A 14,308-nucleotide genomic window follows, 5' to 3' on the forward strand; every position below is an offset into this window, starting at 1 on the left:
TAGGGATTGTTGAGATGGAAAGCAAAAATAAGAAAATCTAAACAAAAAAAACTTAAAGTTCAATTTTAATTGTGTTCTTATGGAATAGTAAATAAGATTTGTGTTTTTCAGAAGCATTTTTTTATGTGGCCATCTAAAATTCTAAACTTAAATTCTAAGTTCAAGTAAAATGACTTAAGTGATGGACCATATCTTTAATGTACTATTTTTTAATTGGTTATAATAATTTGAAGTTACTGTTTAAAGAATGGTTTTTCAGCGTTTGGTGCATTATACAAGCAAACTTTTAGAAAAGTGATAGAGCAAAATGTACCTGGCAAATCTCATGTTCTCCTAGTGAATTCAGCAATCTTTGATACAAGGTGACACAAGTTCACTCTTCTACCAACCTGGTGGAAAACTAGAAAGTATTTGTCAAATAAATGGAATTAAACTGTTCAGAGCGAAGTATGAATGTGGGAGGAAAGTTCTTCAGCAGGGAAAATTCAAGGGTGCGGGGAAATAGTCAATACAGATACAAAAGTCATTCTTAATAAAATAAAGTAAGCTCATACTGATGGTTCACTTCTGGTGTGTCTGTCATTCAAATGTGATTTGAAAATAAGAAACGAATGTACATTGCATCTTACGTATCTTAATATATTTCATTTGGTTCTTAGTTTTACTGTTGTCATTACATGTGATTTTTTTTGATTTATTTTTTTAAAGTGTGGATACAACAAAGGTAAATGGACATAAAATGATAGTAGTAAGACTGAAAGAAAAATTGCTTGTAGTTATATTTGCCTATTTAAATATATATATGTGTGAAACCTAGAATTATTTTTTATTATTTGGGAATTAAGGATGGGAGAATCTTGCTGTCAGAAGTCTTTTAGAGTACTGTTAAATCAGCCCACTTGTGGTTTGTTGATACGATTGGAAAAACTTTCCTTCTCTCCATTTTCACTGAGTCCGCTGGAGGCTTGCTGCTGATATTTCACTTTTACTTAAGCATGCCTCAGATTTCCATTGGTGTGTAATGTAATATATACACCGTTATTGCCTAATATGTCACATCAGATGCAGCATTAGCCTTGGGCATGTAGGAGACGTTGCTGTCTTCCTAGCAGCATTGAACACTACCTTTCTATTAAGGAACAGGCAGGGTTAATGCACTTTCCCCTTCTGAGGTAAAAGCAAAGAGGTGTTTTTATTCTGAGGTGTGAAAAAGCACCAATCCTCTATGGCTCTGTTCTCCTTCATGCATGTTTTGTTTGCCTTAGCTTCTGGGATGTATGTCCTAGGTTTTTGGAGACCAGCCAAGTTCTTTGCCCTTCATCTTTCTTGACAGAATCAAACAAATTTGCAAAGTGCAGTTCCTCATCATTTGTTGTTACTTGTTTTTTGGTAGTGGTGGTGTTTTTATTATTTTTTTAAATTATTTTTTAATTATTTAAATATGTGAGGTAAATGAGATGATAGCTTTGGAACAGAGCCTAAAGTCCATATGTGAGCTATCACCACCTTAGTGGTGAATTAAAATAGATTTATGCTTTTTATAATCTGTGCTGCTAAAAGGATTGGTATAAAAGCTGTTTTGAGTCTACGCTTTTCTGCTGTCTGTGAACTCAAGTCACTTTTCTGTGCCATATGGCCTCATGGAAATGAAAATACACGCTCATTATATATTGGTTTCACGGTTCCGTGTGTGTAGAATTCCATTAGGGAAGGCTGTCCAACTCTTCAGTTAGTGGAAAGCAGCTGTTGGGATCCAACAACCTGATTTCTTCATGCCACTACAACAGCAGCCTTCATCGTTATTCATGTATTTGTTCTGCATTTAAGAGTGAAGGTGAACCTTCTTTTTGTTTAGCTTTTAGGATTGCCAAATTCTGATTGCATTCAAATCAGAAATAGTGTTCCCAATGACATGACATGTTCCCTGTGACATGTAATGCTTGTGTAAGCTGTTAACAGTGGATTGCATCGCTTTTTACTGGATAATCACTGTGAAGAATAATTGTCTGCTTATACTGACAAGCTATCTTTTGCCTGTGTGGTTAATTCTGAGCAGGTGATTCGAAGTCTAAATCACTGAGCAGTGCAAGTCTTATAATTAGTTTCATTTGTTTATCTTTTTCTGTTCCTATTTTTAAAAAATATGCAATTGCACATACTGTTTTAGAATGTAACGGTGTAAAAAATAAGTAGAATTTCTGCATGGTTTCTGTATTCTTTTTACATTGTGCTGGACTTCATGGATTTACCCTAGAGAATACCCCCTTTTATTTGCTGCTGATGCTGCAAAGTAAAAAAACGCAGAGTATTTTCGTATGTGCAAGGTATTCTTCTGGGATCTCTTCCTGTCAGCAAAAATTATTTATGATGTGGACTAGGTTTACTATAAAGAGAGTGAACATGATTTGGGCTTTATTTTTATTCTAGTTTATGTGCTAAAGACTTCTCCCTTTATTTTTAGTGCAGGGTAAAATACCTCATAGAAGGTATTTTAGCACTTAAAGATATTTAAAGGATTACTTGGTAATCGATAGGCGTTCTTTAAAACAAGGTAAATATACTTTATTTTCTGTATATCTGGTCTGTTCTGCCTATTATAAGCTTAATTTCTATTATTCTATTCTATTATTTAACTTCTATGGTATTTCTTTCTGAAGCGTATAATACTGTATTGTGTCATATGTCAGTATTTTAAGTAAAACACAACCGTGTGTAGGAATTAGGTATTCAGACGCCAAAGGTAGTTGTTGAAAGCAGAATCAGAGCGATGGAATTGTGTATTTGACTTGTTTGTTGATATGGTTATTTTGTGTGAATTGCAGACGAGTACAGCAAGTAATAAAATAAAACCTTTTTCTGTTTTATCAAATTATAAGGGTCTTGACAATGTTCATAAACAGAGAGTTGCTGAAGTGCTGAATGACCCTGAGAGCATAGAAAAAAGACGAAGCCGAGAAAGCCTCAATGTTGATGTGGTAAAATACGAGAGTGGGCCTGATGGAGGCGAGGAAGTGAGTATGAGCGTAGAATGGAATGGGGTAAGTACAGTACACAGTTTAAGAAAATAGCCTAGATAAATTATCACCGTAACAAATCCTCACCAGCCTATTGTATCGTCATTGGTTCATGGTTGATCTACTTTGACTTTTGTAATTCTTGCAGAATCAGTTAAGAAATAAAGAGTAATATCTTTTTCATAAGATCATTATCAAAAACAAATGTAATGTTTTAAAACTTTAAAACATCCTTTCTGTTGTTGTTCTGAACGGTGAAATTTCTTCAAGAATCCCAAGCAGTCGTATTTAACTCGCAGTTAATTAATGCTGATTGAGTGTCCTGGTTATGGTCTGATGTTTAATTGCTTTTCAGTGGGTTTCTTTTTACTGGTAGAAGTATTCTGGCAATCAACTTTTGCTTTTGCTTTTGTCCTTTTGATGCCATGTTTGCCCACAGTTTAAATGTTTCCTTGAAAGTGCTGTATCTGCTGGAATCACAACATTCGCTATGGAGATGTATTAAGTGTTAGAGGTTTTAAAGTAAATTGATGAACCTAATATTAAAATAATTCCAATCTCCACCTTACACAACTTAATAGAAGAAACAGCCTAATTTTTCAGGCTGTTACACAATGCATTTGAATACGCAATGCCATCATGTAAGAAAATGACAGCAATTTCACATCTCTTAGGTGAAATATTAGTATCGCTTTCCCATGTTAGAACTTGACTGGAGTCAGGGCTTGTTTCTGTTCTTCTTATGGATTGGCTTCACAGCGTAACACTGATCGTCACAAATTAAACACATACGATGTGATTACATACGCATCTTCTAACTATTGTTTTCCTTTATTTCAAAGACAGTACAACCTTTCAGTAATTGATCTGGTTTATGTACTTGTTGGCTTCCCACACCATCTTTCCCATGCTTTATCCCATTGCTAGCAATGGGATATCTATTGCACTGTTAACTAACTCCCAGCTGTAGTTCTGCTGAAAATATTCTGTTAGATTATGGAAGTGGTGTACTTGCCTGCTTTTGCTTTATGGGAGGGGAAGTAGCCTACTTTGCAATACTGAGTGCTCTGAAGTTTCGTTTCTCTTACAACAGCAATCTGTTTGTTTGTTTGTTTTTAAGCCACACTTCACAAATCTTTGATTAATCTACAAGTTCCAAAGAAACCTTGATAAAACATATACTGGTTTAGTTTCAAAGGAGAATGTTCTTTCCGTCTTTTCTTTTGTCTCCTTGTTATTGTTTTCTTGGCATTGGTGTTCTGAGTGCCAAGACAGTCAATCAGCATCTCTCATGAATAACACTGCATCATTAATAAATCCAAAGGAAGGTTGGATAACTTTTTTTTAACTCTAATTTTGCCCATTCAGCGTTAGAACTGTGTACTGTACTCCTCCCTGAATTTCTGCTGTACTTTGCATGACTACATGTTCTAAATGGATAAAACTTTTTTCTGTTATTGACATTAATTAAACAAGCATGCAGGTTTTGGATTGAAAGGGCCTTCTGGAAAAACAATAGACAGTATTTCTAGGTCAATATTTGAATGGAACTCAGTGATAAAATTTGTTGATCTGAAAAATTCAATTTTGCCATCCCAAGACAAACTTTTCATTTTTAGTGTGTTCAGGTGGCTTTGCTTTATTCTGATCTTCATTATTTACTTTTTTTCCCCTCTTAAGAATTTAAATTACATGTTACATATAAAGTGGGCAACTCTCTCTCCCTCCACACTGCTAGTGTTTCTATCTCAGTGCTGTTCTTCCCTGTACATATATGGTGTAGTTTTTTTTACCCTTGTGTGTTTCCTCCAGACAAAATATTCTGATTCACAAGGCATAATAGATTTTTAATCAGGCTGTCTGTAGAGCTTAAAGAAAGGCTTGCCTTTTACATTTAAATTCTTCTGAGATGCTCAAGCTGACTCGTGTTCTTGGCTGTCAGAGAGAATAGATGAAGTCTGTAGAGCATCAAACTTCAATGAATTTTTTTGTTGGAAGAGTATATTGTAATTAAGTGACTTCTATATGTAATTCCTAGCAAGCACTTTGTGCTTTAACGTCATATTCTTACAAAAAGAAATGAAATATTGAGCCAAATTTGTCATTAACAATTAAAGTGAACTAAGGTTGTGTAGTGCATCTTTACATGTTTCTTGTGAAGTCCATCCTTTAAATCTAAGAAGGTACATGAAAATTCAATGATATATTTTGTCTTAAAACACCAGAAATCTGGAGAATTATCTTTGCAAATACTTTAAATTAGTTCTTCTACCTCAAGATTCTTATTGCTTAGAATATTTACATCTTCTTTTTATCACTGTCACTTTCTAAAGAAGAAAGTAACTGTCCCCTCTTGCTGCATCACTTTTAAGAAAAAGATAGGATATCAGATGGGCATTTTTGTAAATTGATTTTGCAGCCAGTTGGAGGACAGTTAAAAATCTTCGTGGTATAATAGTGTTTAAGGTAATGTTTTTTAATGTAAGGAAATATATGGGTTAGAATAATAAAAGGTATTTCAAAAAGCTGGGCTTTTGGGCAAACAAGTCCAGTTTCAGGTGTGAAATGAAAGCAGTAAGTTTTGTTACCATATACTAGCTGGTAAAAGTTGCTCTTGTTTAATGAGAAATGTCAGACAGTCAAATCAGATGGGCCTTGTAGCTGATAGCCAGAAAGTACAGGAGGTGATAATGGTGGGGAGTTGTAAGCAAACAGGTGATTCTCATTCCCTGAGTGATGTAAAAATTGGCAGTTAAACTTTGCCATAGAAATTGATAACTCTGTGATTGTTGGTGGTGCTGGTTTTGCTTTACACTGGATTTAGGATTTTTTTTAGCCTGAATACGTTTTGAAGGTGTTAGTCCTATAGTCAGTCTTAAACTTGGAAGCTTGATGCTTATATTTCAGATTTGAAGTACCCAAAAGCTTGTTTACTAATTCTGAATGTGTTAGCATAATAGAAGTTATACTCTATAGCTACCAAATTTGTCTTGCCTTTGGTCTTTGGACCATTGTGACTACTGCAGCATAACTGGTTTAAGAACATAGGAATAACTAGCGTTTTCATTGATCGAATACTTCTAACTGGAATTTCAGATTTCAGTTTATTTAACCCTGCCAAACAGAAGCATATTCTTAAAAGTTTGACCAACATACACAATTAGATTTGAGACAAAAATATTCTTTGGTTAGATTTTGATCTTCCAATTGCTCAGTAGCAAGGCATTTTGCCACCTGCAAAACTCGTGTTAATTACTGTCTGCTCCAGCTGCTGTAGGTAAAGGCTCTCAACACACGTTGACGGTATCAGTAGTGGCATCTGTACTTGCACCGAGTGAAATTGTATTGATTGAACCCCAGATTATTTTTAAAGGCAAATTCTTTCAGCTGCCTTGTTGCACTAGTGAAAGCAGAGAAGTTTCCACTTGGATTTTTTTTTTTATGTATGTATATTTGTGTGTGTGTATATATACACGTAAGTGTTTTAAAACGTTCAAGAGTCTGAATTGACAGGTAGGTGGATTCTAATTCCCGAAGAGAATGAACAGAATTTTGTCTGGAGGTTAGGGGCAGACCTCTTTCTTCTTAAGAGTTCTGTTCGAGGAAAATTCCTCACAGAAGTTAAAGCTGAAATGAATGCACCTTGTTCTGTTTCCTTCTTCTCTTTTTATTTTTCCCTTTATTTTTGCATTAACGTCAGCTGAAAAATCCTTTCCTTGTTTACAAAATGTAATATCAAAGCTCTCCCTTCTTCAAGATGTTTTGTATTTTGTACCAATTCTAATGTAACGAATGCACAGCATCATTCATGCTCGTTTGTACATTGTACATTAGTGATGTAGGCTGAACTGCATAAACATTAATATTCTGGTAACTGCAAGGGCCTGCACTTTGTACTTGAGCACAGTCCAAATACTCTGGAAAAAATTGTTTTGAGCGTGACCTAGAAATACTGTAAACCTAACTGTTCAAAATTGAAAACTGTTGAATTTTTCCCAACAGTTTCATTCAGTTTTTCTCTCTCCGTTTCTGACAGGCCTAGATGCCTTTTGTGGTTCTTATACTGTCTCCTGCATGACGGGCGTGCACCATCTTCAAGCTTTAACTTCTCTCTTCAGTACTGACTGCTGTGTTTTAGCAAACCCCTTAAGATTCTTGTCAGAGCTACACTTCCCTGTAAACTGGCCATTCCTTCAGTGCTGGTGTCCTTTTTGGTTTTCTATTTCTGTACACGTGTAGCTTTGCCAGATATGTATCTAGTCATACAAAATGTTATTACAACCATTTGCTGTGTAATACATTAGTAAAGAAGTAACAATGAACTTTATAAGTAGCTGTTCACTACGGAAAAAAAAAAGGTAGTTAAAAGTATCACACAAGGTATTATTGAAATGGCATGATGGTGATCTTTACAGGAGAAAAAACACCACAAAAAAAAAAAAAAGAAAAAAAAAACAAAACACGTAAAAGTAAGGCATGTTCTCCAAGTGCTTTAAAATGTATTTAGAGACCTATTACATGGTTAACATCAATATGGAACTCTGGATGTCTTCACTTATGATTATTCTAAAGTAGCATTGCTGTTTAGTCTTTGTGTGAAATTTTGGCAATTATGCTTTTCTCTACTAATCTTGGTGTTCAGTGATTTGTGTATTTGTCTTTCTAACTTCTAATAAACTCACTCCAACTCAGGTGTCTGTCTTGGTCTGCTTAGTAGCACTTTGCTTTCTTCTTCTACAACTCTTCCTTTCATAATCACATAAGGTATCTCTGAAGTAGGAAGTGGTCACTCTTACTAAACTGTTTTGTTTTTTGTTTTTAAGAGTAAAACATACAAATAGAATTGTGCTCAGTTGGAAATCTCTTTGGATGAGCACAGCTGTGTAAAACATGAACGCAATGTATAAAAAATGTGTTTTTTGTCATGTTTTACATTTTCTTTGGTGAGAGTTAAAATGATGCACAATAATTTAACCATATATGTTTCTGATCAGAAATGTTTTGCGTAATGACTTTAGGATTAAACAAACATGTTTGCAAGTACCGTAGATATTTAGAAAAAAATGAAACAGTTTTCTTTCTGGACTGATGGAATGCTTTCACTTGGGGCTTGTACTCTGTTAAACACGATGCGTTCTTATGAAATGGTAACATGGTGATGGTGAATGGTTTGACATACTGTGGCTTTTTTTTCCTAATTATTATGAATCATTGCTTGAGCATGTCTTCACAATTCGGAAATTTTTGTTACAGTTTGATGGAAGGAACCATTTTGGATTGGTAAAGTTGTAGCTATACGGTATTCTCTATGTAGGTAATTGTACCAAGATTATATTAATATCAATAAATATTTGTAACCAGGTTCGGGGGAGGGCAAAAGGCTCTTGCAGTTTCACATTTGTTCAATTTTTTTCAGGATGGCACTGGATCTTTAAAACGCAGTGGTTCCTTTAGCAAACTTCGTGCTTCCATTAGACGCAGCAGTGAGAAGCTGGTTAGAAAGCTGAAGGGAGGAAGTTCACGAGACAGTGAACCAAAGAATCCAGGGTAATTATCTATTCTTAGCTGTGCTGGTGTGCCCTCGTTCTGTGCCCCCACTGTACTCTAGTGCAGTACCTAAGGCAGTGTTTTCTTCTCTGCTTAGGTAACTGCATGTCATGTAGAATAGAATCTTAAAGAAAATTAAAATAGAAAAACTTATCTTAAGCATATAATGAAAGTTCCTTAACATCTGAGGAATTAAATTTGCTTTTAAGAATTAACTCAATTTTTAATTGTTTTTTTTTCCTTTTTATTGCATTAGCCACTTGAATAAACAAGCCTCATAGAATTATTGGTCAGTATTAGTAGTAAAGTTCTTTTCATGCAGCAATAGAGGATGATAACTATTACCTTTGTTTTTTAACAATAAAAGCTTGAATACATTAAACCTAAGACAAGCGTTTCTGTAGTTTAATATATTTATATATTGCTGTGAGTATAAAGCAAATTACTGACTTGAGCCCTTCTCAGTTAGTATTTTGGGAAAACCCAGATTTCAGAGACCAGAGGAGAATTTTGAAAAGCTTGAACCTATTTGTGCATCTCAAACATTTTGACCTTCAGCGAAGTCAGCGACAAAAATCCAAATTTTATCAATTCAGAGTTTTCACACTTTCCTAATTACCATATGATTATGGTTTTGGATGTATGTATATTTCTAGTAAATGCATAAAAAACATTCATCACTTTCTGGCTGCTGCAGACACATGGAAATGTTATAAAATTTAGTACTCCTATTTTCATAATGGCACTCCTTGAGTTTTTGTTTTGTTTTAACCCCCCAGCATAAATGCTATCAACTTTCCCTTGCTGTGGAAAACTGGAACTCAGTTGATAGGAAACTCTTTGCCAATGTGAATTTGAACTGTTTTAAAACAGTTAAATTAGAGAGCTTGGATTAATTTCTGACTGCATCTATGAGTAATAGTATAGATGATGATGATGGTAATACTTGAGAACATGATCTGCAGGCAAGTTCTCAATGTATTTTGTTAGTGCTCCAATGAAGTTTTGTCTTAATGTCTTCATGTGGCTGTGAAACGTTGTGTACAGCTGCAGTACACACAAAGATTTGTGATTATTCATCAATCTTTTGAAGTTTCTTCCTCACATATCTTTTTCAACTTCAGTTGGATCTCATTTTGAAAATTTTTAATTGAAATTTCTCTGAGCGCTGTCACAGACTTGATGTTGAAGGCACTGAATCAAAATCAAGGTCAAAACTCCCTTCGCATTTATTGATACATAATTGAGAACTGCCTCTGAGATGACAGATTGGGAATAAACTGTGAAAAACATGTAATTAGAAGAAAGAAGTATGCAAATGTAGGAGTTATAGAAAATATGCAAATACAAGCCAGAAAAGAATAAAAGGAATTTTCTTCTTGCTTTCAGTATTAGCGTTTCTATACTTTGGTTTTATGTTTCTACTCAGTTCTGGCTAAAGTTCCTATATCACAGTTCAGGTACAGTCTTGCAGGGATATATATGCATATATTCATACTTAATTCTGCATTTGCTCCTCCTTTTTGTGAGACATAGAAGGGTCTTCAGTTTCTTAAAAGTCAGAGTTTAATTCCCTGTTTACTGTAGTAAAGACAGCTAACTTCTTCTGCAGTTGAAGTAAGTAAATGATAATAAGTATAGTACATTAGTTACACGTACTTGAAGACATTTGACTTTGCAGTGTCCTGTAAAAACTCTTCTCCCTTTTTATTGTCTGCATTTCTGTAATGTTATTTGACCAGTGTAGAAGTAATCTATCCACATTAACATTAATTGTATTGTGGGGTCTGTATCACCAGATACTTCCTCAGATAAAGACATCGGTATGAAAGGAATCTGGAAAGATGGCAATATCTTTCTTGCTTTCCCTTTTTGACAAAATCTTCTTGGTTTTAGATGTCATTGTTATTCTCAAAGAATAGTTTGTTCTTAAAACATGTAATAAATGTTGTATTGGCAGCCGTTTATGTAGGTATGCACATTGAGTGTATTGACAAATATTATATTTCTGTTCTTGTAAGATAGAAATCCTTTTTATCCTAACTTATATTTTCATTTCTTATTAAAAGCAGCTAATACTCCTGGTATTAAATGCCAACTTTGTAGATCATTAAGCATAGCTGTACATATTGATACTCTAAGAAGGCATTCTAATTTAATTTTCTGAAGAAACTTTAGTAAATTAAATATATTTTTTTCTGTTTGAGTTTACTAAAAGGGCTTTTAAGTTTTTATAATGCAGATGTTTTGATATTTAATTATAAGCTGAATATTACAATACTGCCATAGCATATATAGAAGTCATTTTTGCTACCAAGTCAGCCAGTCTAGGTAGAAGACTTACATGGCTCCCTTCTTAGCGATATACTCTGCGGTCCCAGCTATGAAGGCTGCTTTATTTTGAAATTTATTTATATCTGATGCTTATACTGTGCTTCTGTAATAAGTAAATGGTCTGATTCTAAATGAGAAATACTCAAATAGAAATATATTACTATCACAGCATGAACTAAAGACTTAATTTTCATCTTACTGCTTGGCACAGAACATTGAAGAGAATAAAGTGGAAAACTTACCAGGGAAATCTGTTGTCAGAAAGACTTTTGCATTACTTTAAGAAAGAACAAACCTCCAAAGAACTGTTCATTGAAACATACAATAGCAGAAGCATGGTGTCAGTTCTTTGGTTATTTACCATATTTCAGAATTCAGTTCTGCAGTGATTTAACTTTGCTTTTATTTATTTATTGCTTAGATTTGATTTTTTCCACTTACAAAATTTTATCATAGAGCAGAACAGTTAGGATTTTTAATTTAAAATGGAAAAAAAAAAAGCTTTCATTGTTGCACTTACATATACAGCAGAAAAACAATTCAGTGTCCTTGCTAATTGTTCAAATTTCTAACATGGAGTGAAAGTGCATTTGCCAGACTGAAGTTCTTAAATATTTCTTAATTAAAGATTGAAGCTTTTGATTTCTAAAAATAAAAACCTCATACCTCACAAGTGATGTGATAAATACTTTAAATTAGCACTTCAGGAAGGACAAAAATCCACTTGTAAAAATTTACACAAATTTTTCTGTTTCCCTGGAATGTTTTCCGTAAACCTTTATGCTCTTTTTGATGAGAGTTTTGTGTGATGTTTTGTGTTTTACGGATTAACTTAACTTTGACTTCCATATATAACCTCTGTTGTACACGTTTCCTTAAATAAATGAGAGGTGTATACTATGCATGAGTCTTTGCTTTGTTGTTGCTAACACTCATGTCAAATATTTTAAATTGTGTGCATTCTGGCTTTTGAAACGTTCAAATTCAATGCTAGGAAAAAACCAGAAGGCCTGTGTTGCATAGCAGCTGTTGCCTGTGTTCATTAGTGATTTGGTTCGTTTTTCTGCTTAGCCTTTGCTTTATGAAAGCACTTAAAACACATGCTTGACTTTGTTAGAAGTCTTGCTTCAGTAGAAAGAAAAGCTGGTTAGTGCCTAATGTGATCTGTGTGGATAAACCTTTCCATGTTGTCGGAAGGCATCGGAAGGAAACTTTGCGTGGACTTGGTACAGCTGTAGGTAACACTGCAGGCTTCGTGCCTCGTTTTGTTGTGAATAGTTCACCAATGTATATTCAAAGCTCTCATTGAGGAGTTCTTAAGTCATTAAATAGCTAATCAAAAATCAAGGCAAACCTAGGGCGTTCTGAGTAACGCACAGATGCTTTGGGATTAAGGATGTCGGACCTTGATGTTGTAGTCACTGGGATGATCTGAAGCTTCAGACTAACCTTGAATTTCATTACACACACTTTAAAATATTATTGTTAGATGTTGTTTATGTTTTAGAAATGGAGACAAATTATTAATCCTTACCTCAAACACCAGTAGATATTACTGGTGATGCAGTGATATTTTGACTGTCAGTAGTTCCTGTGTAGGTGATTACATTTAAAGTTTTTTTCCTCATCCATTACCTTCAGTACAGTATTCTAGGGTTGTTACCGCTGCTCGAAGCACTGTAAAGCCAGCACGACCAAATATAAAAGCAGCAACCATCTTATTTCCCTTCACCTTGAAATGCTTAAGATAAAATATTTTTAAATTTTTTTTTTGAAATAACAGATTTTGGACATTTATATAGACAAGGCAGAAAGTACTAAACTAATGTTTGTTTTAGCTTTTTCCAAGTTAAATACTGCCTACATGACAAATTTGTTTCACCACTTTTGCCTAAACTGTCTGAATGCTTCGATGCTCTTATAAGAAGCTGCATAAAAATGAAAATGAGGATTAGCTAATTAAAAATTAATGTTAACTCAATGTATTAATTTGATGTGCTTTAAAAATTGAGATTTCATTTTTAGTTGCAATTAAATCAATTGCCTGAAGTGTTTAAGTTCTGAGGAGCTTGTAATTGGTTTTAGATGTAATTTAGAACTGAATATAATAAATATTTTAATTTGTATAATTATCTTAAGGGGTATTCCTCCGATCAGTTTGGGGGCATTGTTAAAACTCCCTTAACTGTGCATTGGTGATTGTTGTACGTGTGTTCTTAGAGCTGTTAGTTTTCAGCTATTCTGATCAGTTTATCCTTGCATGTTCACTGTCCTGGTTGCAGCATGAAGCGTGCCAGTTCTCTGAATGTTCTTAACATGGGTGGCAAGGCTACTGAAGATCATTTTCAAGTAAGAAGCCCTACAATATTCTTACAAAAATAGATATTATTGGTAGGGTTTGGGATTTAAAAAAAAAAAAAAGTATGATAAATAATGAAATAACAGTGATTGGCGAGATCCTAATTCAGTAAGATGTTTACTAAATGATGCCTTGAGCATATGCTTTAACACTTTCATGAATTAATCTTAATTTTAAGCAGGTGCTTAGATTAGTAAAGACCATTAGTTTTCATGATATCAAGCAGTCTCTGGCTTTGGACTGTCTAACTATTAAGATGGATATGAAACTTCTGAAATCTTACGTCCGTGTAAACACTGCTTTAAAAATAAAAAACAACAAGAACTAGTAAAGCTCAGTTACTAAAGTGTTTTTTCTTAAGCATCTTTATTGAAAAGGGCCCCATCACCTTAACTGTTGTACATTTTCAGATTTCCTTAAATGTTACTTCAGTTGTTGCTGAGGTTGTAGAGGAATAGTCTCTAAAATATGCCTGCTAAGTTTTTGCTTCAGCTAAAATAAGCTTATCTTGCCTAACTATATGGTGTGCCCGATCGCTACTTCCCATTTCTTGTTTTTGCCTAATAAGTCAGTGTTTCCCATATTGTCATTTATGCTAGCAATGTTCCATGTTCTAAACAGCGTTGTGCATTTTACTAACACAGTAACTGCAACTAATTTTAGGGAGATATAACTTCTTCAGTACTAATGAAACTGCACATGAGGATCTTCCTCACTATTTGTCCCAAAGCAGCAAATAAGCCCAAATTGTGTGACTCTCATATTGCTGTTGAGTGGCATAAAGGTTTAACAGTATTATCTCTAATGAATGTACTACAGGGGTTTCTGTGGTGTGAAACGTATGGTAATCTTTGCTTAGAGTGAACTTTAGCCAGAAAAAAAATTAAAAAAATCCATCAGGGTAAAGCATAATTCTTTGTAGCAACAGTCTAAGGTTTCATAATGTCATGCCCTAGAGTTCTTAGTATGTAAGTGATGCTCCTTCCAGATGAGTTATTTATCTTTGTGTGGACATGCAGTATTAAAACGAGGTATCGACTTGTGAACTTCTCTA

General features: G+C 34.2%; 1 protein-coding gene across 7 annotated transcripts in view; it reads left to right on the top strand.

Moving 5' to 3' along the window:
* The window catches only part of KLC1 (kinesin light chain 1), a 50,385-nt gene that overhangs the window by 30,639 nt on the left and 5,438 nt on the right, over positions 1-14,308 (top strand). For 2 of the 7 annotated variants that reach the window (XM_048069876.2, XM_066998410.1), the window contains exons 13-15: positions 2,877-3,038; positions 8,431-8,561; positions 13,178-13,244. In XM_048069876.2, the coding sequence (XP_047925833.1) occupies positions 2,877-3,038; positions 8,431-8,561; positions 13,178-13,244 (360 nt within the window). Of the gene's footprint in view, positions 1-2,876; positions 3,039-7,050; positions 7,706-8,430; positions 8,562-13,177; positions 13,245-14,308 lie in introns of those variants that run through there. The other 5 variants (XM_066998411.1, XM_066998412.1, XM_066998413.1 and 2 more) reach the window with 5 other exon arrangements.

The sequence above is a fragment of the Anser cygnoides genome, chromosome 5 (genome assembly GCF_040182565.1).
Source record: "Anser cygnoides isolate HZ-2024a breed goose chromosome 5, Taihu_goose_T2T_genome, whole genome shotgun sequence".
NCBI classification, from domain to species: domain Eukaryota; kingdom Metazoa; phylum Chordata; class Aves; order Anseriformes; family Anatidae; genus Anser; species Anser cygnoides.